The sequence below is a fragment of the Alosa pseudoharengus genome, unplaced genomic scaffold, assembly GCF_046254945.1.
Source record: "Alosa pseudoharengus isolate Yale_2024_CS ecotype anadromous, Long Island Sound unplaced genomic scaffold, YU_APseudo_1.1 YU_APseudo_1.1_scf_8, whole genome shotgun sequence".
Classification (NCBI taxonomy): domain Eukaryota; kingdom Metazoa; phylum Chordata; class Actinopteri; order Clupeiformes; family Clupeidae; genus Alosa; species Alosa pseudoharengus.
Genome location: NW_027468870.1, coordinates 24,114,028 through 24,141,509, shown reverse-complemented (window position 1 = coordinate 24,141,509; position 27,482 = coordinate 24,114,028). Strand labels below are relative to the sequence as shown.

Sequence of the window (27,482 nt, the reverse complement as noted above, 5' to 3'; positions counted from 1 at the left end):
GTGTTGTATTGCAAGAGTCAGGCGAAATTTGTGGGTAGCCCTGTTTTATATAGGATGCTTTCTCTGTTTGGGAATTTACGTTCTTTTCTTTCCGGAAAATGTCAATAATCCATAATATCATGCACATAGAAATAAAGAAGAAATAGCCTAGGCCTAGCCTAAAGCTTTGCCATTTAGAACAATGACAATAAAACGTGTCTGTGTTGCAATCTTGTCTCAACTTCAATCATGTAATTTAAAAGCAATACAGGCTAATAATTTCTAGGCTTAACAATAATGGCTGACATAATATTTTCCTTTTATTGAAAGTTTGATTCATGAAACGTCAATGTCGGGCCATATAGGGTTTGGTTTAATTAGGTGCCTGGTCGTTTCCTTTTCACTCTCGTCCATAGCGTGTTGAGGTTGATAATACTTCGTACTGGTTCAGAAGCTAAGTAGTGTCTACTGCGGGCGTTAAGTGGATGGTAGACCGAATGGATCATTGACTGGGATAACATGATTTCACGCCTCACGGAAACACCAATCTTCACGGGATAACGAGTGACGGCATTATGTTCCCTAATCGTATTTTATTGTATTGAATTGAGACACACAGAAATGCAAATTTCTTGCAACACTTTTAATGTAATGAACAAGAACATGTCGAAGCTTTGGCATTGTGTTGAACGTTGTAGGCATTCTTTTCAATAGTTCGTGGTTGCGATAATTTATGCAAACCAACAGATGTCGCTGTGTTTTCCTTGTCTTCCATGTTTCGAAGCTTCGGCACATTACTCGGCACATTAGGGAAATGTGTCGAGTAGCGCTCGAGGCTTCATTTACCCATCACTACTAGCAATAGCATAAAGGATCAAAGAAAAAAAGACTAATTTTAACAATCGCAGTAAATATCCTACATTTGTGTTACACGTATGCGACCACGGACTCAATTGCCTTCCTGTACCATTCAGAAGAAAATAAGTGTGGCTGCTGACCGACGTTCACGTGAGGCTACGTGATTCAAGTCGAACATGTAATGTCGATGGCAATACGTGGGTATGTTGAGAATGTCAGTGCGCGTTTATTAGTAGAGTAGCGCCAGAGTTCAGTACGTGGCAGGGGGAAAATCAGCGAGCTTCTCGAAAATTTCAGATCGGGAATTTGTATCCTAGGTACTCAACTGCACGCACAGAATTCACAAGCATTATTTGTTGCAGAGTCCAGGCTTTGTACGGTAAGAACATACACTTGCTCTGAAGGTTGCAACATTGTTGCTTTCTGGCGAGCCCTTTATGATACGTTGTAACATGTTTCTTTCAACATAGTCAACAACTTTTTAACGGGTTAGGCTGTAACTGTAAGTAGTCTCCATCAAGGTGGCCTACGTATGTAGGTTCTAATTTACAGGTCTCTTATGTAGCCTAAAGTTTTATATGTTCATAGCTGGCTCGGATAGGCTACAAAATAACGGCGATGTCGATACTGAAGACGGCGGCACCAACCATGCTCTTCCCTTGTTGCCCGTGATGTGAAGTTGAAGGCTAGGTTTTAGACACATATCACGTCATCAGATAAAATGACTACTTATAGAGTAGGCTAGACTATGTCAGTATAGACTAGTTAACACATTAATAGAATAGAATAATCAGCAGTCCAGTAAAACATTCACTCAATGCTTGAAATATAGCCCTATTCTAACAAATATTATTTATTATAATACCGTTATTACCTTTTAATTGAATGGCCAGTTGTTATCCTCATTAGGCAGGGAACTGTTTGGACAATTTGCAGGGGAAACTTGAAAATTAAATCTTTTCGTGGTGGCGGACACGTCTACGTGTAGGCTACCTTTATGTTCACACCGTTAGCTGTCAGTAGCCTATTTCATATATGTTATAAGACCCTAGAGTAACTGGAGGTTGTGGCATACTTTGCCTATTGATTCAAGGCATTTTATTACTTTGTGAAAATAATACGGCCTACATGTTTTTGTGTGGGTTCAGTTGGTGACACTTGGTGGCAAGTGAGGCTCATTTGCTGCCCTAGTGAATTCATGTTAAGGACAATTAAACCAACCAAATGTGCCCTTATGGGGGAAGGGGAGCGGGGGTGCAGTAAACTTAATTGTTAATTATGCAAAAATGTTAACACATATATTTTGTTGGAATTGCTTGGCTGACATTTCACACAGGTTGAGTTGGCTATTATTCTAAGACCAGCACCAAAATTCACTGAAGCAAATAATACTCCAGTCCAGCATTTAGGTCAGCTATGTAATTCCTACAGTCTCTGCTATTATGGCACATCAACATCAACAAAAAATGTATTTTTCTTTTCTTTAGTCTTTTTTTAGCATCCTTGGTTTAACTTTGCTTTACTGTTTTTATTCTGCTCTATTGTTATTATAAATGCTTATTTATTTTATTGCACATCATCTCTATTTTTGGAATTAATCTTTTATGCCTTGCTACCTGAACGGACAGTGCAACTGGAAAGTTTTCAGACCCTTTCAAGTTTTCTCCATTTTGTTATGTTTCAGACTCATCTTAAAATGGATTCAATTCACTGTTTCCCTTATCAATCTACACACAAAACTCCAACACTCCACAAAAAACAGGTGTTTCTTATGATGCTTGCAAATTGAGCTCTGGTGCGTCCTACTTCTATCAGTGGTCCTTGAGATGGTTTTACAACTTGATTGGAGTCCACCTGTGCCTAAATGAATTCACTGATTATTACGACAGGCACAGATCTCTTTGTATAAGGTCTCACAGTTGATGGTGTATGTCAGAGTGAAAACTAAGCCACGAGGTCGAGAAAATTATCCGTAGACCTGCGAGACAGGGTTGTGTGAAGACACAAATCTGGGGAAGGATACAAGAACATTTATGCAGCATTGAAAGTGCCCAAGAGCACGGTAGCTTCCACCATTTTCAAATGGAAGTTATGAAATGCTCAGTAATCTGTGACGAAGGGCCTTGGTCAGACAGGTAACCAAGGACCCAATGGTCGTTATGAATGAGATCCAGAGTTCCTTTGAGAAGATGAGAGAAGCGTAAAGAAGGACAACCATCAGGGCAGCTCAGTGCCTGGTTTCTACACGCCGTTGGGAATTGTGGGAAATAGTTCAGTCTTCGTTTCATCAGAACAGATGATTTTACTTCTCATGGTCTGAGAGTCGTTCAGGTGCTTTTTGGCAAACTCCTGGCAAAAAATGGCTTCCATCTTGCCTGTTATAAAGGCCTCTACCATAAAGGCCTGGCTGGTGGAGAGCTGCACTGATGGTTGTCCTTCTTTACGCTTCTCTCATCTTCTCAAAGGAACTCTGGATCTCATTCATAGTGGCCATTATAGAGGCTACCGTGCTCTTGGGCACTTTCAATGCTGTGAGACCTTATATAAAGAGATCTGTGCCTCTCATAATCATGTCCAGTGAATTAATTTAGGCACAGGTGGACTCCAATCAAGTTGTAGAAGCTTCTCAAGGACCATTGATAGAAGTAGGATGCACCAGAGCTCAATTGCAAGCGTCATAACAAAGGGTCTGAATACTTATGTAAGTGGAATATTTCAGACTTTTATTTTTTATAAATTTACAAAACACTCTAAACACCTGCTTTTTTGTGGAGTGTTGGAGTATTGTGTGTAGATTGATGTGAAATGTGGAACACTTGAAAGGGTCTGAAAACTTTCCGGTTGCACTGTATTTTATTTTTATCCCTCTAGTCTTTTCTTTGTATCCTATTATAATTCTGGGTTCCTGTTTTACCTATGTGTGCACAGATAACTACCTCTCTGCCTTACCTGCGAAGCTCTTTGGGTCAAATCCTGTTGATTTTAAATGTGCTATACAAATAAAGTGACTTGACTTGACTTGACTTGAGAGCTCTCCAAAATGTAATGGGGCTTTTGGAAGTTGCAGAGAGCTTTTGTAGAATTTGTAGACTGTAGATAATTCAGTCTTGAGAATTTTTCAAATGCTTCGTTACCTTCAGATTAGGAGCTTTGTACAGAAGAGATTCAATGTTTCACAGTTTATTACCTATACATGAGGCTGATGAAACTGACAGGGGTATGTGACATAATGGTTGAGAATGGTAAAACAAAGGAATGTTTACCCTCTGCAAGTGTAATCACTGACACATGTGTCTGTGAACAAACAGCTGTGTTATAATGTATACTTTAACAAGTGTGCTGTTTGTTAATCCTTAATTAGCAGCGAAAACAAGCTAGGGCTAGCGGGGAGGTGAAAGTGAGGAGTGTATTGATGGAGTGAGCTGAAGCATGCTGTTAAGTACACAGACACGCACACAGACTCTGAAGTAAACAGTCATCACACTAGAATGTGCCGGAGCAGCTGCACTGCAGCCTGACCTCTCTCTGACAGCTTGCCTGGGCCATCAGAACACAGTGCCAATCAGCTCCACACCACATTGTGTCAGTGGGTTTGGTCAGCAGATGGACGATGCTATCAGATGATACAACTCTGAGAAGTACTTTTCAGTATAGCTAGAACATCCTGGTTTTCTTCACATGTTGGAATGTTGTTTAGTCATGGCAGGGGGAACTCATGGCAGTGATGCACTGTTCAGACTCCACTTCCCGGGGAGCCACGTTTACTGAAGGCAGCACAGAGCCTCCCTCCACCACAAACTAATAGCCCCTCTCAGTCTGCGAGAGCGATGAGCAAGAGCCCCACCCCCCCCAGACTGCCCCCACCCACACACAGGCACACACGCATGCACACGTACGCACACGTACACACACACACACACACACACACACACACAACACACATGCACACGTACACACACACACACACACACACACACAGCAGACCAGCTGTGTAAAGACAGCTCCAGACTTAGTTCCGTTATGGAACTATTATGGTCTAACACATGATGTCATGAATTGAAGGAGGACATTAGTTTGAGAGAGGAGGAATCGACTTCATTATGTGTATTCCTAGGGTACATGTTTGTAAATATGCTAAGCAACAGATTCATATTTTTAAATATTTACACATTCCAGTGTGAGATGCCCTTTCATGCCCAACCCTCTGGCTAGCTGCAGCATGTCACAGATCAGCATCCACTCAGTTGGTGTCCCACATGTCTGGGATGTGGAGATGTCACACTTGATTGAAATGATTTCTGTATTATCTCACTCTTCTCCTCTATCTTTTTGTCTCTTTGCAGATACAGCTAAAAAATGCAGATGTGTCCCGCCATCTTGGTTTTCATCCTGTGTTGTCTTTGTCGGACGACTGATGCTGAGGTGTTCACCTCCATCGGTAAAGTTATATGTACACCCCTGAGTGTTTTGTCATGCCTTAATAAGCGCTTTCAGATATACGTGTAAGACCGGAGGTTCTGCCGATGTTAAACGGTGGGGCCGTATATCTGAACGACATAACCGGTCATGTGGAAGTCCGAATTCACCCGGTGTTTATACTACTCCCCCCCTAGTATTTCCTCCGGACATTATGTAAATGTGCTGTGTCTGAATGAAGCGTAGAACATGCGGTTAAGATCACACCTAGTGAGAGGGCGTGTTGGTGACGTTTCTTTTGTGCGTCCATGTGGTTAGATCTGACTTAAATGCCAGTGTTATGATGGAGTGGCATAATGCTGTCCAGAAAATCTCCGACCTGGAAAGATGCAGACATCAAGGAGCTACTGTCCATGAGGGCATACAACATTTTGATAGAACACATGAAGGGAACGGCAAGAGACGTTGTAGCCTACAACTGCATGGCAAGGCCAAACGAATTCAAAAGACTGAATCACCAAGCAGAAGGCGCTGAAAAGGCAGTAGGCTAGCCTACAGCGACGTCGTTAACGACAATAACAGGAGTATTTAATAAATTGTTAGCCAACACGGTTTGCTGTTCATTGATACCTCGCTGAGCTCGCTGATATTTGTTGAGCATATATGCCTAGAGAAAATGAAAACGAAGAAAAGCCAACTTTGTTACAAGCTCCTTACGTAAAAGCAATAGACACATGGAGAGAGGATGCTTTTGGAAAAAATAAACCATGAACCAACTTCACTGTTATGTTAGTATTTTGTTTATTGCTTAAAAACGTTGTATGATGGCCTTGCAGTCTTGAGTTAGCCTACTGAATTGGCTGGTAGCCTACCATAAAGTTTGTGCATGCTCTCTCTCCAACGCAAACCAGATGCGGGGTTCTATAGCCAAGTAATTCTGGTACATAACGTTGAAAACAGATAAATGTGTTTATTCGAAGCACACATACTGTTTGCTTACTTGACTAGCCTACTTCAAGTATTAGCCTACGCACAATAGATTTGTCTTCTTTAGCCTACATAATGCATAGGCTACAGGTTGTAAACAAAAAGCAGCTGTGACAGGCAGCGGCCGCATATATTCTGCGTCATATCTCGCATCTTGTGAACTCTACAAGCCCTCACTCGACAACCACACGGAGATTCTGTAATGTGCGTGTATGTCGTTCACACATACGTCCGTATAAGGTCAGTATTAGGTCCGCAGGTTAGCATCATATCTGAATCATCCGAAGGGTAGGACCTCCGTTTGACAAACCTCCGCATGTACTCCGGAGGTTATATCTGAAAGCGCTTACTGACTTATAAAAAGTCTAATCCTCCATGTGTTTGTTTTATTTGACTTTTTCACTGCTAGTTGTTTGTCTTGGAATGACAGTTTCTTAGAATAGAAGTTTCTTACGCGCTCCAACTTGTTCTTAATCCACTCAGCAGTGAACAAGTATCAAATAGCACAATGCAATTTTTGCTATGTGTTATCATGACATGATTTGAAAGGAAATGTAATAATGTAATAATAGGCAGTTCAAATTTCAGCTGACACTGACATGAAATGGCCTTAGCTTTTATGTTTTCGTAAACAGGCGCACACATACACACCCACATGGTATAAATAGCTTGTTTGGCAAAAGAAATCACATTTTTGAATTTACTGCTTTTCAAATGTTAGTGTTTACCAAGCGAGGCTAACCTCCAAATATCCGCTGTTCCACAGTACTTTTACCTCTTTGGCTCACGTTATTCACAGTTGGTTGAATGGAAAATGTGATTGTATACAATCACAAATACCGTAGTACACCGTAGTTATGGGTAGAGAGAGAATGTAGAACAAAAGTGATTCCCATATTAGTCACAGTGGTTTGTGACTTTCCTGGACAATAGGCCACTCTGGATCGGCTGGGCATGAGGTTTGCTGTCGTGTTACTGTCATATTTGTACTGTGTTCTCTGAGAACCTACAGTGTAATCTATGCCTTTCTGTAGGTGCAGGTTGCACTGCAGCCATTAGGCTGGAGGCCAGACAGTTGGAATAGATCCCTATCTACATTCTTTCATTGGTTGTTTCCCACCCCTTCCCACAGGGCAAATGACAGACCTAATCTTCACGGAGAGGGAGTTGGTACAGTCCCTGAAAGAGTACATCAAAGCTGAGGAGTCCAAACTTGCAGCTGTCAAAAGGTAGGGAAGCAGTGTGAACATTTGGGGCCCCATTTAGCCGCACCTGTGGGTGTGGGGTCAGGTCATAGAAAAAGAAGACGGTAGAGAGGGTGTGGTCAAAATTAATCCAAGACAACTGGTGTGAGACTGCAGCTTTATTCACGACGCCGGGAGCATGTTACCCACATGAAATGTCAAAGTAACAAGCCCACCCATCTGTGGGTGAAGCCAACTCTTATAGCCTTAACACACACCCATGGAAAATCACAAGTTGTCACCCACCAGTGATCACCTAACCATCTGTTTTTTTTAACAGAGATAAGAAATGTTTACCACCCCTCATCCTGAGGGTCACCCCTAGTAACACAGGGTTATCTTAGCTTTCTTAAGTCAAAACATTCCAACATAGTGGTTTCAGATGACACAAGGGTCAGAGTAAGAGGATGGTAATTAGATTTCACTACATGTCTGTAAGGTATACTAAACATTCAATAAGAGACATATAAAAATTATCCCACAAGGGCATGAGCACAACTGTGTTGTTGTTGTTGTTGTTACGGCCTCTCACTTCACAGGGTACCTGATAATGGTTTTCAGTGTTCTTGAACCTTGATCACAAATGTATCTCCTGTCTAAAATATGAATGAAAAAACATGAAATACCAAATAGGAAACAAATTGTTTGGACACCCTCTAGTTCAATTGACTATTTTGTTTCATGTTCAGTGCAGATAAAAAAGAAAAAAAAGAATGGGCAGGCTCATTTTAATGCCATGTAATTAAGTATAGTAGTATAATTAAGTTGGAGTATTGTGTCGAGGATGATGATCTAAGTGGAATCCACATTTATTTTACTGAATGAAAACGGATAAATGGATCAACTGGTTGCTCTTGGTTTTAGTTGGGCGAGTAAACTGGATGCCCTGACGCGAGCCTCCACATCCGATCCTGAGGGCTTCCTGGCTCACCCTGTGAATGCCTACAAGCTAATGAAGAGACTGAACACCGAGTGGTCTGCGCTGGAGAGCCTAGTGCTTGAGGACCCCTCTGATGGTAAATGCACACACTCTCTGTTTATGGTTTAAGTTATGTTTATGATGCTTTTGTCCACAGCGACAGTAACAATTTAAAAAAATAAACACTTTTTGAAAATTTCCAAACTACCACTAGAACAAAGAGCATTTAGGTAAATCATCAGCAGATGGAATCACAGATGAAAAGAGTCTTGACTATGACCTGTTAGGGTTGATGGCCTACATACCCCTTATCAGAGGACATCAGTGGGCAAGAGCTGGATTATAGAATTAAGATAACAAGATGCAGATACAGTATGTGTCCTCTGTAGGCCAGGGTGAGGGATTTTAATTTATTTCTGGCTGTTGAGGAAGCCACTGAATAATAACTATGGAATAGAGGAGTTAAAGTTTTAGTCGGGGTCAATGAAGATGACCCAAGATGGATGCTGATATGTTAGGGAATAACTGGATTAGCCAGGAAAGCCAGAAACTCAGTTGTTTAGGAAGGAGACAGATGTTTACATGTAAACCAGATGCCTGGTCCATTCTCTGTCTTTCCATTCATCTGTTGTTTTTGTCACAACTGTCATACTTTAACAAACTCTGCTATGGCCAGAATGTTTACTGTATATGTTTTATGTTAATGTTTAATGTAGAAAAGAAATATTTGAAGAATATAAGAATACACAACAGAACAGTACACAACAGTAAACTTGTTTCACTCTCTCTCTTGTTCTCTCTCTCTCTCGTTTTTTTTCTCTCTGTCTCTCCATCTGACGTAATCCAGGCTTCATCTCCAATATCTCGGTGCACAGACAGTACTTCCCTGACGAGGAGGATGAGAAGGGCGCGGCCAAAGCTCTGATGCGCCTGCAGGACACGTACAAACTGGACTCGGAGAGCTTCTCCAAAGGCAAACTGCCCGGTGAGCATGAGTCACTGTGAGGAAGGCACGCAGAGTGTCTTTCTACAGCCAATTTATCAGGCCCTTTGGGGTAATGGAAAGACTCTGTGTGGTGATGAAGACATGCCTCCTCTTTCTTTCTCTTTCTCTTTCTCTGTCTTTCTTTCTGTTTTCTTCAGTGTCACTTCAGAGATATTTCTCTTCTTACCTTCTCTCTTGTTATGTTTTCTCCATATGTAGGCCGGTCTCAACAGCAGTCTTTTGTACAGACTGCAGTCATGCATGGTGCAAGACCATGTTCATAAGACATATAGAATATTCTGTATTTAGCTTGTACATGCTGTTTCTGTTCCTCATAGTTATATCTGACCTGTTAGTGTGTAGTGAAACAAGACCCTCTTGTGTTTGAGAAGGTCAGTTGAGAGGCTCAGGTGCTGCATGTAAACACAACTTTTGGGCTGTCTGGTGTTCCCAGGTGGGCGGTACAACACTCACCTAACGGTGGACGACTGCTACGACATGGGCAAGACGGCGTACAACGAGGTAGACTACTACCACGCCGTGCTGTGGATGCAGCAGGCCCTCAGGCAGATGGACGCTGGCGAGGAGGCTGACGTGCCCAAGAGCGACATCCTGGACTATCTTAGCTACTCCGTGTACCAGATGGGGGACCTGCCCCGAGCCATCGAGCTCACCCGACGCCTGGTAGCCATGGGTAATCAATCAATCAATCAAAATATCTTTTTTTTGCCTTTCGTGCAACTTTGCAATGCAATGTGCAGAACAGTAAACTCCAGTACATAGGAAAATATGTGTAGTGACTAGTAGGGCACAGCAGAAAAATTATCATAAATACAGTAAACCTTTGAATTAAAGAGTAGCAAAATAGAAAGGTAAAATAAATGGAAAAAAATGATAAACATGGTAACAGATAAAGGAGAAAGTTGAATGAAAGAAAATAAATAAAGGATACATGACATGAAAACGGTCAAATGTGTTAAAAGATAAAAGGTAAGGGAAAAGTTAGGCTCTTAACATGGATACATTTACACAACAACATTTTAGATAAATGCAGAGAAGATTTGTTGGTATCGTTAAAGGTTTGTCTTAAGGTCTCTTTTTAAAGTGTTTATTGTTAAAGAGTGTGTTGCCTAATGATGTGTGCCAATGGCAGCATGTACAGTAGAAGCTGGATAGTACTGTGCCAAGAATGAATCCCGGAGGGACTCCATATGGTGTGCTCAGGCCCGGAGTGGGTAATCGGGAGAATCGGGAGAATTCCCGGTGGGCCGCTTCACTTTTGGGCCGGTCGAGGGAAAAATATTGGCATTTGTCACGTTAATCTATCTTCTCTTAAAGTTGGCTACACACGTTCGCATTCTACAGTATGCCTAACACCGCAGCCTCTGCATGGGTTGTTCTCCCCTCCCAAGAAGAGTTAATGGGTTGGGTCTTTCCTAAAAAGTTTTCTCAGATACCAGCCGGGCCGGCCCTACCGTAGTGATAAGCGTCAGGGAGGATGGATAGTAGAAAGATGCCATGAGGGACTGAAAAGGCCAGGTAAAAAAGACGAAAAGTATTGGAGGGAAATGCTGCCAAATGTGCCATGCTTCCAATTTTTTTTGAAGAGGACAGACATAAGTGGCAACTGGTAAAGAGAGATAGCCATGATTATAACGGCGTAATTGGGCTAATAACCTACTGGACGTTTTAGCGTTGTCAACCTATTCGCAAGTAAATGAATTAAAATATTAGCATTTTGGTATCATCCAATATGGCTATTCATAGACTTTGCAAATATTATGCAAATATTGATAACAAAACTCAGGCTTGATCTGTGTATGCAGTAGCCTATTGGCCTAAAAACAAAAGTAGCCTGAGCAGCAGATAAGCCAGTCCCCCGCTGAAAATGATGAGCCCGAAATTAACTATGACTATAGGGACAAGTAGAAAGGATAATAGAGTTAACCATATGAATTAAAGTTATTTTATGGAAGAAAGAACAGTAGGCTATGAGAGCAGTAGGCTACATGATCAACCTATATGGCTTGTTTGCTCAGAAGTGGATGTAGTAGGAGCAAATCACCAAACAACAATATGATAGCTGACCCATGCAGAAAAAAACATGTAAACAATACAGTAGTTCAATATGCCTCTTAGTGGAATTATGGGATACATTTCAAATGCTTTATTTCTTCCTTCCTGTTTTTGTTAACTTATCACCCTATCCTTGTGGAATAGTGGAATATTAGCCTATAATAAAAACTACAGGATAGTAAGAGCTGAAATGTTGCCTTATTTATCCAATTTCCACCACCACTAAAAAAGTGGGCCGGTCTTGGGCCTGAAACTCCCGGGCTGAAAAGTGGCCCCACTCCGGCCCTGGGTGTGCTCACCAAGAGAGAGATGAACGTCTCTGCCAGACAGATTGGTGTTGAACCAGGAAGGCCAACCCAATTTTTCAGCCTGCTGATAAGGAGGGTCATCTGTGTGAAACATGGCACTCTCGTCTAAAAGTAGAATGGAAAGTTTGTTCTTTGATCAACGCTGTCTATGCTATTATGGGGGTGAAAATCAGACCGTAAATGCTGTGGACATTTAAGTAGTTGAGCAGCTAATGCCATTTCATTTCATTTCACTTTTTAATAGTTGTTAACAACTATTTTCTCCATTATTTTACTGAAAAAGGAAAGGTTAGAGAAAAATATGTTTGAAATTAGAGGATTCAGAATGCTCTTCTTTAAGAGAGGTCTCATGACCGCTCTTTTCAGCTCTTGAGGGAAGATGCCAGCGAGCAAAGAATGGTTCACAATCACCAGCACTTTGTCCTCTAGTCTAGGCAACTAAACACAGTCTTACAGAAGGTAGTGGGAATGGGATCAACTGGGCAGGTGGAGAGCGTCAGTTGCATCATGACTTTCAGAGCAAGATATAGTAAGTCTCTGTACTTCTCTTTTGATGGCACATAGTTGTGAAAATAAATGAAAACAGATTTAGACTGATGATGATGCAATCCTAAATGTATTATGAAAAAAGATAGCGTTGCACAATTCTCTAGTGTGCAGTCTATTTGTCTTTTATTGTGTTTGTGTACCTCTGAGTAATATTAAGAAGCAAATAAAAGCTCTGGAAGTGTAGGTATATTGCTCAACTGGATTTTTTTTATTGCTCTTTGAAAATGTTGTAATTGTAGTTGTGCTAGGAAGGTTTTTTGTTTGTAATGTGTTGACAAAAAACTCTGGTTTAGTGAGGACATATGGAAGAGCTACGTACCTCAGTCCTGCACCTCATTCTCCCTCCACTGCTGCTCGCTGATGTGTGTGTCTAGTGTGGTCACTGTCCTGGAATCAGTTGCTATTGCGGGGGTAGATTTTAGATTTTTAGCTAGCTTGTCAGACTCTCCCTAGTGCTGTGGTTCTCAAACTTTTCCCAATCATTCCCCACTGTGGGGAACTTTCAAGCCCCACCTGATCCCATCACCCTGGCAAAATGGTAACGTTAAAATATTATTTTCGCATTTTGGTTCCATGTTACATTTCCCATCTCAATCTGCTGAATCTAATTTGTTGTTATAATTCATATGTAGGTCTGTCTATGACTCCAATGTTTGTGTGTGGCTTTTTTATTTTGAATCTATGATCTTCCTTGTCCAAAAAGAAAGCCTTTATTAAAGATAGGCACAAAAAAAAAAAATTTCCTTCTGTTCATCGCGCCCCACCTGTCATGTCTCTATTCCCCACTAGTGGGGCCCACCCCACACTTTGAGAACCACTGCCCTAGTGGGCCTTTCTTGGTCTGTGTTGTACCCCTGTGACTTACTCCATATGCTTAAACCTGCCTCTCAGTTTCACTGTCAGTGGTAGGATGTCGGCTTTTAACAGCTTGTTGGCTGTCTGCTGTATTTCATGGTGGTTTCTCATGTATTTTCCCGTGCAAAACAGTTTATGTTTTTGGTTCAGCCGGTTCAACACACACTTTCTTTCACATGACGAGATGGGTCATATTGGTCTTGGTGGTGAACTGCACTTTCTGAGCGCTCCTCTAGTTCAAAAGCTGTAATTTTGTGGTCTAGCTTTTGGCTGGGTTAGGCTGTCTGACTGACCAATGCCCAGTGTTTACCATAACAAACGACAACACCAAGGACACATTTTTGTCAATGTCTCCGTTTTAGTGCATAATGGTTTTCACCCCACAGCACTGAAGGAGGAACCATGCTAAGCCTCAACATACCAGGGGGGTGCATTCTTTTTTAGCTTGTGTCTGAGCTCTGTAAATGCCATCAGCATTTTGATTGCTTTAGCAGATTTTCCCCTTACCTATTCAGTGAACCATTGAGAAAAGCTGTCTAGCCTCTCATATGACTCATACTGCTGATGAGGCATATGCTTTGAGAGCATTAGCAAAACAGCTGAGTGAGAAATTGATATAAACTAACTAACTTTAATTGCTAAAGTGTCTCTCCTCTCTGTGCACTTACAGACCCTGGCCACCAGAGGGCAGGAAGCAATCTGCGTTACTTTGAGAAGCTGCTGGCCAAAGAGCTGAAGGAGACGGCAGAGATGACTACGGCGCCGGCCACTGAGCAGCCTATCCAGCTGGACACGTATGAACGTCCACGTGACTACCTGCCCGAGAGAGAGATCTATGAGGCCCTGTGCAGAGGAGAGGGAGTTAAAATGGTGAGATGGAAGGATATTCCTTCTGTTGATTTGCATTTTAAAATACTGTTTATTTTCTAAACTCATACCTTTTTGTGGAGATGAAGTTTTTCCAATATTAAATTCAATTGAAAGAAAAGATGTCAAAGCAGCTTGCACACACTTGAATATTGACAAGTTGAATATTTATATCAAGCAGTGGGACTTGTCTAGCATGATACTGTAGTTCTTGTTAAATTCTCACTGTGCAGTAAAGCAAGAGAACAGTCTATGCTGAAGCTTTTCAAAGGAAATGGAATGCATGTGAATCTGAGTGAGATTAAACTGTGCATTAGTTTCCTTATCAGGGGCTACTCTCTCTCTGAGAAATCTATTGACTCTGACAAGAATCTGATCTAGTTCTGGCAGACAGTCCCACCACTCCAGGCCCAAGTCTGCTGCATCAGTCAGTGTCCATCTGCGATTCCCAGCATTGCTACCAGCTGCGGACTTTGCAGCAGATCTGGCCCTACACACAGCCAGAGTCCAGCCTCACCCTTTTCTCCCCCTATCTTCAGACGGAGAGGAAACGCAGCCGTCTGTTCTGCCGCTACCAGGACAGGAACAGGAACCCCAGGCTGCTGTTGAAACCCATGCTGGAGGAGGATGAGTGGGACAGCCCCCACATCGTCCGCTACCTCAATGCCCTCTCAGATGAGGAGATTGAGAAGATCAAGGAACTTGCCAAGCCCAGGGTGAGAGCTACATGGCTATTGCATTTTAGTCTGGATTATCAGGAAGGGAGGAATTAGAACAACTTGATTTGTTTATGGAATGGAATTTGTTGCAATGAAAGAAAAATCTATTTTCATTTTTTTGTGTTTTCAGTATCTAATTTGTCTTGTTCTCAACAGCTGGCAAGGGCCACCGTAAGAGACCCCAAAACCGGTGTTCTGACCACGGCCAGTTACAGAGTATCAAAAAGGTAAGTGAAAGCTTAGTAACAGTGTAGTTGACAGTGTTGTTGATTTTGTTTGGATTTTTGTTTGTTTGTTTCATTGTATGAACACTTAGGTATTGTAAGCATTCATCAGGGCTGAAAACACGTGTATGCCTCAGTTGCCACAAGGTGGCGCCAAACTCATAAAGACCTGCAGGATCTTTCTAAATTTTGCAATGGTTGAAGACAAAACCAGAGCATAAGACTGCATTTTTTTCACTCGACTGTGAGAGTTGGGTTAGAGGTCCAGACACATACAATTGGGGCCTAACGCCTAATAAGAAGTCACTTACAGGCAAAAAGATATCTAGTGTCCACATAGAAAATGGACGTGTTGACAAATTGAGACTGTATTTAATTTCTGTGCGCAGAAGATATACCAAAGAGGATCTTTGTACATGTAATCAAGGATATTTGGTATTACTTGCTGACCTTCACTTTCAGTTCCATTGCGATAAGCGAACCAACTACTAGTGGAATGATGTGACAGACGTGAATCAGAATCACAAAACCTGTTGCCATTGACAGCGGTCATTATATACTTTTAACAGACCTCCGAACGTCAGGAAGGCCAGTTTTCTGCAGCACTCCGAAGAGCCGTATAATAAATTAATATAACTGATTGGATGTAAGATGTAGATGTGTACACTTGACATATATCCACCTGTACGCATCCATCTTTGTGTGGACATTAAGGGTGTCACGATTTCGATTTTATATCGAAATCGTTCGAAATTACATCTCAATCTCGAACTTCGAATTTAAAAGTAGAATCGACGATGCAGCCACACCCCCAATGTCACATCCAGCATGTATGCCAAGAAGCACAAACGCACATGCTGAACTGCAGCATCAACACTCTAATTTTAGGCTGCAGCCAGTTAAAATATACACATCAACCTACCAAAATCAAAGCCCCTCTTGCTACTTTGAAATCACCGGTGTGGAAGTACTCGTTCATTCACGTCAATTAAAACTAACTTACCCTACTCAACTTAGCAAGTGAAAAGATGATCTAGTTACAGTCCAAAGTTACTTTAAGGCTTAAAATGCACATTGATAAGTATCCATGAACACTAACCTTGGGTCTCTTCGAAGTGTGCTGAAACGATCAAATTATAATTCTGTGTTGTTTCATTTCACTATGTTCACGTCTCTGTTTTAGCCTAATGTTGGTTCTGTTTACATTACAACCTCGTGGTTGGAACGGTTTCAAAATAAAAAGCGGTTTCAAAATAAAAGCCCCCCGAAACAGAAAAGGAAAAGGCCAAAAAGAGTAAATAACATATAAGGAATGCATTAATATTAATGTTGAAAAAAAGATCGAAAATCAAATCGAATCGTGACTTTAAAATCGAAAATTGCATTGAATCGAGGATTTGGAGAATCGTGACACCCCTAGTAGACATGTAATATGTTTACACCTGTAGGTGATTTCTTATTAGGCGTTTTGGCCCCAATTGAATGCGATATCAGACATTGATGTACAAAAGCTCACAGAGCGAGTGGATCTATGACTCAGGATGTATGACTCGTCCACAGTGCTTGGCTGGAGGGAGAAGAGGACCCGATCATTGAACGTGTCAATCAGAGAATAGAGGACATCACAGGTCTCACAGTGAAGACTGCAGAGTTGCTTCAGGTATGACACCACCACATAGTCTCACAGATAGAAAATCATGTCTAGGTAGATGCTAACCTTTTGTTTTGTGAATGAGTTCAGAGTCTCATGTCATGTTACGGTAGGAGCATGTTTGTGTGTGCCTGTGTTTGTGTGTGTGTGTGTGTGTGTGTGCGCATCTGTGTGTGTGTGAGGGCTGTGTTTGTTTGAGTGGACACTTACATTGCTGTGTTCTGTGGGCAGGTGGCTAACTATGGCGTAGGAGGACAGTACGAGCCTCACTTTGACTTCTCAAGGGTAAGTAGTGGTCTTTCATCAGCTTGGCAGTTCTTACTCCATGTATTTGTCATTTTGTAAGATGTAGTGCAACATACAGTTTTGTCCCCCCCCCCTGTTGTGTAACAGTAATCCGCCATTTCATTTATGTACTGTACCATTTTAGCTGGCTGTGAATACATTTGCTGCCAATACATATCACAGAACATGTAGTGTATATAGAATATCTTGTTATACTGTGTAGTATGTGAGAACAGGCTGTTGTGTTTTCTTCTCACTTTCTCAAAGAACACCAGTACATTGGACTTGACCAGTGTTGAATGTTCCAGAGGGATGTTGACGGGAACAGCAGTGTCCAGAGTTAACAACTGTAGAGCTCTTTTGTCATGTACACAACATATAATCTCATGTGACATGGACTCTGCTCTCAGTTATTACTTCTATACAGTTGCTAAGGGACTGAGTGTCCAAACAGGTGTCAGACACTTAGAACACTCATGCTTGAATGGAACACTTTATGTGTTCAACACACAGGGGTAAGGGGTCACATCCTTACCGTCTAGCTGCTGGTGAGAATCATAAGAACCCTTCCCACCATTACTAATGTATATTGTTAATGTTCATTTGACCTGCTTAGACATTTCAAGCATTTTGAGCAGCTACCCCAGAGGGTAGTTGTCTACGGGCCCAAAACGCCCACAGTCAACTGCTTGCTAGATTTAAAACACTCTGCTGTGGATTGAGTCCTGCAGCTCTGCAGTGCATTCTCCATTGTAAAGTCACCACTCATCAACATCTGTATTTTGACAGCGTCCTTTTGACAGCAACCTCAAGGTTGATGGAAATAGACTTGCCACCTATCTGAACTACGTAAGTACACGCGCGTGCCATCACGCGCGCATCTCAATGATAAGGCTTCAACATCTGTCTTTGCTCTCAAATTTTATCTTCATAGAAAGATGAGCCTGATGCATTCAAAACATTAGGCACTGGAAATCGTGTGGCTACATTTTTAAATTATGTAAGTATGTGTTTGTGGTATTACAGCCCTGATGGTGGACAGTACGAAACCCACCATTTGGCATTGTAGTTTATATGACTTAATGCACCAACTCCCTTTCAATACTGGACTTCAGTTGATTGACATGTCTGCTACAACTTACCTCTTCTACAAACAGCATTGCAGCATTAGTTTCATATTCATTTGCAGATTGATAGTATTTGGGAGGGGGTGGAGGTTGGAGCGCAGTAATGCTAAAGTGGTGAAACCCATTTTGAACACTTGCACCATTTCCCAGTGCATAGTCCTGTTCTGTGTCAGTCAATTTCAGTGCTATATTGTGGAGAGTCGTGTACCGCCTAACATACTGGTTAATGTGAAATATGCAGGGGCAACAGGACAGCCAGAGTCTAAACCTACACACAGCTTAATGATTGTGAACTAGAATATTGCAGTTGGGTGTAAATATCCATATTTTTTTTTCTAGACTGCGTGTCTAACATTTGTCACAAAGAACAAATAACTGTCCCCTGCAGATTTTGCCAAACATATTTTTGCATTCCAGGGGCAATTGCTCTAATCTACATGAGAGAGGACATAGTGCTTTTACTCTGGCTGCTTTTTGCGCATCACATGGCATCGCTCTTCTTTTGTCCGCTCAGTCTCATTCTTTTCCCATTTGCTTCATGTGTGCGTTACTATTTGTGTTTTTGAAGGATGCATGCTTTTTCTTAGATACTTGAGTCCTTTTTGAAGCCATTAAGGCAGAGGTAGACGATGACACTGTAAAGGTGGAGCTTCTCAGCAATTGTTTGTAAGCATTTGTGCTGTCTGTTCACTGGCGCTTGTCCCTGTGCCAGATGACTGACGTGGAGGCAGGAGGAGCTACCGTATTCCCTGACTTTGGTGCCGTCATCTGGCCCCGGAAGGTGAGGCCTTTTCCTCTGAGTGGGCTTGATATGCTTCTGGGGCTCACTGCCTCTGCTGTTGCATAAAAATGGCAAACATGCCTATTTAAAGCTACATTGTGTAACTTTTTGGGTTCTTGGGTTCTCAAAAATTTGTGCCCATTCATGTGTAATAACTTTCACCAACAAATCAAAGTATTCTCATAAGCGTAGAATCTGCCATTCAGAGTACATACGAGCGAGTCGCCTGTGTAGTGGCAGCCATGTTTTGGCCTCCATCTTTAGAATACATTAGCCAAGGATGGACATATCTTAAATTCTAGCTCTGCCTTTCACGTTTGTCAGTCAGCTATGACGAGAGTTGTGCTCACGGCTGCCGGGAAACCCCTATTGTTGAAACACCTGATGACTCTTCGTACAGAGATAGAAGACCATAATAGCGTTAGCTTGAACTACATATCCTGTACAGTATTGTTGAATAAAGTTTGCACTGGTAAGTTGCTCGCTGAATTTAAGCCAAAATAACAAATCCATAACAATATTATTCATCTTCCATTAAGTATATGAGCTAGTTTCACAGACTAAATTACTAAATGCAATTTACAAATACTTTTTCTAAAATAACCTCATTTTGAGAAGGACTACTCGATAAAGTAATGTATGACATCTTGTAACGTCAGCTAAGACATTTATGGTGCGGCTTCCATAGTGGGGGAGCACACAGTGGGGGAGCTGGAGTCTGTTGAAATATACCATCTCACCACTAGATGGGAGAATGTCCCCCAAGAATTTAAGGTTGGGTTCCCATTAGAGATGCGCGGTTCGCGGTTACAGCCGCGGACTCCGCGGTTAAACCGCGGATCGGGCGGATGACGTGAAGAAATATAAGTTCAGTTGTCTTTCAAATTCCCTCTGCACGCAATAGGACAGCGGCAGTGCTATGAGTCCCATGCGTTTCCCACCAGCGGAGCTAGTTGGCTAGTTCAAACGTTTGGCAACTTAATAAAAGCTTAACTCGTGTCACACTGTTCACCAACAGCAACATCCATCTTATTTGTTTTTAAGTAGCAGGGAATTTAAGCCAAACTCTCCATCAATCATTATGTTAAGCCCACCTAACGACTCTATACACGATTTCATTGGCCTGATACAGTTTCGATTTCTGGAGCTCACAAGCCAACGGAGAGTTGCTAGACTAGCCCTGGCAGCAAATGTAATGTAATTTGCTGCCGCTATGGGGCACGTCTAGATTTCTAGGCTATGTTAACACTGCTCTGTTAATTGAAAAATATTTTGATCAGAGATCAATGGTAAAGGTGGCAGTTCTGGCATAATGTCTGTATTACTTTCTGATTGATACTTCATCGCCGTCTGTGTTTATCTGCAGGGAACGGCAGTGTTTTGGTATAACCTGTTCCGAAGTGGTGAAGGAGACTACCGAACCAGACATGCAGCATGCCCTGTATTAGTGGGAAGCAAATGGGGTAACTGCTTTTCTTTATGTCTGTCTGTTGTCAAGTGAAGTCAAGTCAAGTTTATATAGTGGATTTCATACAAGGAAGTCATTCAATGTGTTTTACATAAACAAAAGCAAACAGTAATAGCTAATAAAAACATAGAAGGGCAATAGTCAAAAAATAGTTTGAGTTTTAATAGTTTAGTCTGTATGAGTTAGTATTTGTGATATTGAAAGATTTGTAAATGAACCATTATGTTGGTTTGGATGGTGGTTTCTGGTTTATTCTACATGTACACAGATCTAATTTAATTCTGTCGGAGAATATTTGAAAACTTTTTTTTAACATTCAAGTCTTTTGTCAATCCTCCACCAACCGCCACCATTACTACACCACTACCTGCAGATGATATGGCAACATTTTTCACTTAAAAAGTTGATAAGATTAGGGCCAGCTTAATGTGCTTTTAAAAGGGGCATTGCCTTATGTGGACATGGTAACATCATTGCCACCTCTTAATGAGCAAGGTAAAGGTTGCCTTCACACTGGGTCCGTTTAACTGGACCGCACCCGAGTGTGATTACTCCCCCCTAGCCCTGACCCAGCTGGTTTCCGCCACATTACAATTTTGAACTGCGTTCACATCATGAACCATCAGTCTAAATGAACTCGGGTCCAGAACAAATGGTGTAGTGTGAATGTTATTAATTCATAACTCAGTTCTGGAGAAGTGCTGTCTGTGACTGAAGCATTGAGAGTAGCTAAGGCTTTTGATGGTCTGTCATCAGTTTTAATTTTACTTGACTTATCTGCAGTCTTTGACACCGTGAACCATGAAACTCCCAATTTGCCATTTTCAGCTCCCGACAGGCAGTCTATGCTTTTACCTCAGTGCGGCCTGTTTGTACATACCTCGCCATGATTTTACATGCACGTTGCAAAACAAATACGCCTAAAGTGGACGCAAAAGCGTTAGTACATCTAGCCCGAAGAGGTCACAGCCAAGATAATGAACCATGAAACTCCCAATTTGCCATTTTCAGCTCCCGACAGGCAGTCTGCGCTTTTACCTCAGTGCGGCATATTTGTACATACCTCGCCATGATTTTGTTCTGCATTCTAGAGATTTTAGATTGAGATCAAGAAATGAAGACTCACCTATTCACCTTGCACTTAATTAATTCATTTTCTTACAGAGTTTATCATTTCTGTTTATATGAAAACTCACTATTTTCATTGTTGGTAATTGATATTGTTATTATTATTGATATTTTTGATATTAGCTATTAATATTATTATGCTGTTCAACTTTATTTTGAACTAATAATATTAATAATAATGGTATACTGTTAGTCTTTGGACAAACGGATCTGCCAAATACCATAAACACAAACATACCCAAACAACCTACATAGTGTAAACCTATCCATAGCCCAGACTTTATACTGTATATCACAATATATGCACTGTATGAATTATCTAGATTGCATAGAACCTAGGTGACTTTTAGATTAAGTGCAACCCAGAGTTGTTTTGTAAGCTGTGAATGTGTCAGAAAAAACTTTCATAATTTTCTGTCTACAGTGTCAAACAAGTGGATCCATGAGAGGGGTCAGGAGTTCAGAAGACCATGTGGCTTATCAGAGGGCGACTGAGCCCAGATGTTCACACACACACATACAAATACACACACACACACACACACATACACACACACATATATATAAACATGCACACACACACATGTATATATAAACACACACACTCACACACACAAGCACAAATACACACAATATACAGACTTTTCACCTTAAAATGCCTATTATAAAATGCACCACTCCAGGCGCTTCTGGATGTTGTAAGACCAGACCAGAGACATCATGGAGACCGACCCCTGGCAGCCGTTTAAACTAGGGTCACACCAAACCGACCCCTGGCAGCCGTTTAAACTAGGGTCACACCAAACCGACTCCTAACATTAGCACCAGTGCCAGCTCACTAAGCAAAGACTACTGCTGACAGTCAGCTAGCCATAGATTCTGCACCTGCATAACATGCATATGCAAAGGTGTGTACATCCAAAACATAGGCGCTTGCTTACCTTTGTTTTTCACATTACTCTTGCTCTCCACAAACAGTTTTGTAATATAGCTACTTGTTATTGAGAGTATGTCTAAAATGAACCTGCGAATGGCATTGCGTTTTCAGCCCTTGGCCGTTTGGCTGTGGAAGAAAGAAAGAGGCAGAGAGGAGAAAGTAGTGAGGTAGATTAAGGTGAAACCACATCATCAGAGCTAGTCATCCAGAGGAAGAACGCTGACTACCAGGGTTCAGCACGTTGAATCCACCGGAAATAAACAACAAACATCCAGTGGTGCCCTAACGGTTCGACTTGGGCCACAGATGCTGACGGTGGCCAGCTAGATCAAAGTCAAAGTCAAAGTCAAAGTCAGCTTTATTGTCAATTTCTTCACATGTTCCAGACATACAAAGAGATCGAAATTACGTTTCTCACTATCCCACGGTGGAGACAAGACATATAGATACAGCAAGATGGAAGCTAGCTGGCCGCCAGCTGTCGGTTTGGTGTGTCCCGGCCTTTAGGCCAGACAGTGACTGTGTTTAGATGCACTTTAGTATCCCGGTTATGGTCAGCATGTTGAAGTATCCTGGGTTTTAGTTTGCACATGTAAACATCATATCCCAATTTCAGAACCCCAGATAAACCTGTATCCTGGTTTTGAGAAATTTGGTTACGCTAGCTGGAGTACTCCATTCACCTTATCACCTTGCAAACACACGTGGGTATGCTAATATAATTTTATTGTTGGTAACTGGGATACTATTCATCATGTATACAGGGATATTAATAACCAGGTTTCTCTGTGTTGATGTCATCACCATTATCCTGAATATGATCAAAATAGGATCAAAACCTCATAACTGGGATAAAGTGCATGAAGTGCATGTAAACGCAGTCACTAACAGACTGGTGAGGGTTTGGCTCCGCTGCATTCCAGGTGTTGACCAAAAAAAAAAAACATTGACTGCCATCTGGGAACTACTGTTCATTTGTGCTTTTGTTGAAAAGTACCATTGAATACAATAAACAGTGCTGACTTGTTTTGAAGCTCACCTCATGGGTCTCTTTTTTATATTCATTCCCAGCTTTCTGAAATCAGTGTGCAACAACTGTCATTAAAAGTGTTTTATCTTAGTCACCGTGTCTAATTTATAGAGACAATTTAGGGAAACACCCTTGAGATTGATGATTTGATATTACATTCATTCTGATGTTTATCAAGATTATTGTGCAAGTCAAGACATGCCAGTATTGAAAGTGTAGTTGGAGCAAACATGCATATACCTGAGAACTTCAAAAAGAGTTATTGTGTGCACATCCCACTTTCTGGCAGGTGCAGGAATAAAAAAAACTTACTCCAATGAAAAAAATATATAATGTCTGCAACACTGCTTAAACTCCCATATTTAATGTACAGAAGACCCAGCAGGGTCGAAATGTTGCTTTTGTACATTAAATATGGGAGTTTAATCAGTGCTGTTATTTTTTTCACCTGAGAACTTTAACCATTAAGACAATTAAGTCAAAAAGTAACAGGTAGAAATGAAAGCATTACAAATAACGTTGCATTGGAATAACAAGCATGGCAAAATTACATAGAACAGTAAAAATTACAGGGTAGTTTTAGTGGTCAAGACAATGGTGAAGCAATTAGGCTTGCATCATGTCTGAAGCTGTTTACCCAAATGGAAGGGCTCTCTAGCTTTGAAAGACTTTTATGCCTGATCCTTTTTTCAGGCCATTCTATGCACAACCTTCATGAGTCTATATTGTGTTGGGTTTGACCAGATCCTTGTAAGAAAATGAGAGTAAAGAGCTTCATCTTCGCCATTCTGATCCACTGGACTGTTTGTGCTGAACAGAGAGAGTTCTATTCCTCGACAGGTATTTTCATTCCACACAGTGGCATTTAAAGTCAGCTTTGTTGTCATTACTAGATTTTTTCTATGCATCTCCAGTGCATAGTCACTTCAATAATGGAGTAATGAGTAATGCCAGTGTATGATTAGTAGAATGGTTTTTAGTGTTTTAGGAGTATGTTTTACTTCATTCATAGACTGTAGCATTCACCTATATTTGATTAAAAAAAGAAAATAGGCAGATTATTCACAGGCACAGTGTGCATAAATGCATTCGGGGAAAAAACATGAACAAGGCCTATTTCAAACCTTGTTTTTACGTAACAGCTTCTTTTCTTGTGGGACAATATGTTATTTTGATTAGCTTCTTCAACTGATGTGAGTGCTACTGTTTTGTGAATTGGAACTACATTTATAGATCACCTGATCAAACTCCTTGAGGTAGGTAAGGACCTGGTGAAGAATCTTGCGGAGTACGTAGCAGCTGAGGAAGCCATTTTAGAGACCTTCAAGAGGTAACATTTATTTTCTGCCTGTCACTTATTCTTTTGTGGGAATTGTAGGGTGGTGGTATAGCCTACCCAGTAAACAAAATAAAGTCCTGGCGACGTCCCCTAAAGGTCCCCTGGCGAACGTCACCTCCTCGACATTGTGTAGGGTTCCCTTTACGTCCTGCGGACCTCTGTTCGGGAGGTCTAAAAGACGTCCACGAGACTTTGAGAGGACGTCCTGTAATGGTCACCGCGACGTTATGCGCGCGACGTTTATATTTCCGCGATGGTTAAAAAAAAAAAAAACATAAAGCGCGATTTAGTATGGTAGGCTATTACATCCTGTAAGGATCAGCGTTGCTAGGAGAGAGGGGGACGGAACAGCAACGACAACACGCATCAACGACTTGTTCTACAACTACACAATCAACTTCACTCACCTCATATTTTCACGCATGTATGACAAATCACGTCCTCCGAATGTATTACACTAATGATGAGTAGACATGGACATTTATACCGGGCTAGGATGTGCTGCTTTCACGTATACTGTGTCATTTTCTTCATAAACTAGTACGACGTTTTAATGGGCATATCCCGTAGCATATTGTTAAAAACATCATCAGAGTAGGCCTAGGCTAGCCCAAGATAAATAGTTCAAACCATATTGTTTCAAAATATTAAAAACTAATAATAGCCAAAAATACTAAATGAATCGCAATGCATGCTGGGAAGCAAAACTCAACATGAAATAAAGTAGGCTACATGAAACATAACTAGAATGCATTGACGTTATATCCACTCGTTTTCTTGGACCTGTGATCAAACAGGCACAGCCTAATGTAAGCCTATCTTCCTGGAACATTGCAGATAAAGAAAAATGTATCGTTTTCCCTGAATGCTCTTTGTAGCCAACTTTAAGATGAAATAAATAGAAAGATGTTTCTATTCTATATCATTGTTTTATTAATAAACAGTAAGGCTCTGGTGAGGCAGAGAGCTTGCTCCTCGTCAGAAATCTCATCGGATAGGCTATGTGCACTCTGCTGTTTCCACAAGGAGCTGCTGTAACATCGGGGACAGCTGCGTGACACTTTTAAACGCGAGCATGCGTCAAATAAATTACAATGACATTTAAACAAGTCATGAAGAAGCAGTAGGCTATCCTTAATTCTTCTGCAATGTAGAGCTAGATCGTTTTGCTTTACAAATTAAGTAGCCTAGTCACTTCTGTTGCTAGACAACCCTAAACAAATGCTACGTGGTCTGTTTTTAACATTTCTCTAGTTTTATTGCATCGTATTCAGCTCCAAAAGTCGGTTCAGACCCAATTCGGCCGTGTGTGTGTTTCTGAAAATAAAACAGATAATAAGTAGGTGACTACGTTAAATAAACCACTGCCTATTTAGAGCATGTTACATGCATCACGTAATGACAGTTATCTGAAGAAATGCGCATTGTAGGCTAAGCTAGAAGAACAGCGACTTTGCTAACGTTACACCAAGCATCACATCAGCGAATTTGATAAAATCCCTTCCCTAGTTTGTAACATTATACATTAACGTTAAACTCAAAATGTATGTGCTACATAATTCAGCATGTATGCTGAATTATGTAGCATATACATTTTGAGTTTAACATTAACAACCCTTTTCCCAGTTTATGAAGTTGTGCGTCTATGAGCAAAGTAGACATATAGGCCTACTTTGCTCATAGACGCACAACTTCATAAACTGTATATGATATGTTGCCTTAGACTACGGTAGGCTAATGCAGCTACTGCTAGAGATACTAGATAGATAGATACTTTAGTCATCCCCAGACGTAACGTGAAGTCGTGCATGGATGTGATGTCTCCGTCCTGCAGGCGGTAGCCAGAGCGCTCTCAACTCCGCTGCCATGTGTGAATAAACAAACGTCCCCCTCATGTCCCCGGTATAACGTTATTGTCGGGTCCTTAGAAGGTATTTGAAATGACCAAATGCAAATGTCATCCAAGGGACCTGACGGTGACGTCCCCAGAAAGTCCTGCACCGGACGTCACGCAATAACCAAACGATAACTTGCTCCGGACGTCAATAAGGTCACCGGAATGTCCGCTAGAGAACATAACGTTCGGGACCAATCGGGGACGTCGTGAATGTCGGCATAAGGTCCGGGGGACGTCCCGTGTTTGTCGGGATAACACATAGCCTAGGTGTGGCAGAACTCTTATCGAAAACACACACCTCAATCGTGGATTCTATGTGGAGGCTAAAAGTTGTGAGGTTATAATGTGTATCAACTGAAAAGTCTCTGTAAAGGATATCCTCCTCAAAGAGGTTTGTTGCTAGTCTGGCGGGCCATCCTATATCATTAAAATGTATATTCTGGAATCGACCCATTCACCTCGCTTAATCCAAGGGGCGGGCAGAGAATTGTCTTTCAAACTGCCTAGGCATGCAATAGGCCAGCGCTACGACCATATCCGTATCCGGTCGGCAAAACGGCAAATACATCCTTCTTCGAAAGGAATGACTTAAGTGCATTCTGTTGCTCAACTTTCAAAGAAAAGCAAAAGTCCAACTCCTCCAAAGTTGACGCCAACGCCGATTCAAACAACCGCTCTTCGTTCGCCATAGCCACCTTCCTTGTTGTTCACCGTCGTAGGACTGTCGTCATCCTGTTAAGCCCGCCTTAAGACTCTCTAACAAAATAGAGCACTGTGATTGGATGACGTCCACGGCGTCAGCCAATAGACATATGGTTTGCTACTAGACGTACAGGCTGAGCAAATTAATTTG

General features: G+C 41.5%; 1 protein-coding gene across 3 annotated transcripts; it reads left to right on the top strand.

Annotated features, from left to right (window-relative positions):
• Positions 1-847: 847 nt before the first annotated feature.
• On the top strand, positions 848-22,686 carry LOC143112901 (prolyl 4-hydroxylase subunit alpha-2-like). 3 transcript variants are annotated; one of them, XM_076275316.1, is made up of 16 exons: positions 848-1,216; positions 3,429-3,538; positions 5,181-5,275; positions 7,373-7,469; positions 8,349-8,500; positions 9,251-9,388; positions 9,843-10,082; positions 13,847-14,046; positions 14,583-14,759; positions 14,919-14,989; positions 16,547-16,646; positions 16,869-16,922; positions 17,857-17,922; positions 18,762-18,830; positions 20,197-20,293; positions 21,851-22,686. In XM_076275316.1, the coding sequence occupies exons 3-16, from the start codon at positions 5,194-5,196 to the stop codon at positions 21,919-21,921; spliced, it is 1,614 nt and encodes a 537-aa protein (XP_076131431.1). In that variant the 5' UTR covers positions 848-1,216; positions 3,429-3,538; positions 5,181-5,193; the 3' UTR covers positions 21,922-22,686. The 3 variants fall into 3 exon arrangements, with proteins under 3 accessions (XP_076131431.1, XP_076131430.1, XP_076131432.1); XM_076275315.1 differs by lacking the exon at positions 3,429-3,538; XM_076275317.1 differs by lacking the exons at positions 848-1,216; positions 3,429-3,538 and adding an exon at positions 4,936-4,952.
• Positions 22,687-27,482: the final 4,796 nt, after the last annotated feature.

Coding starts and splice junctions, on each gene's coding strand:
- LOC143112901 (XM_076275315.1), top strand. CDS start 5,194: ATGCAGATGTGTCCCGCCATCTTGGTTTTCATCCTGTGTTGTCTTTGT. Junction 5,276..7,372: donor TGAGGTGTTCACCTCCATCG/GTAAAGTTATAT, acceptor CCCTTCCCACAG/GGCAAATGACAGACCTAATC. Junction 14,990..16,546: donor AGTTACAGAGTATCAAAAAG/GTAAGTGAAAGC, acceptor ACTCGTCCACAG/TGCTTGGCTGGAGGGAGAAG.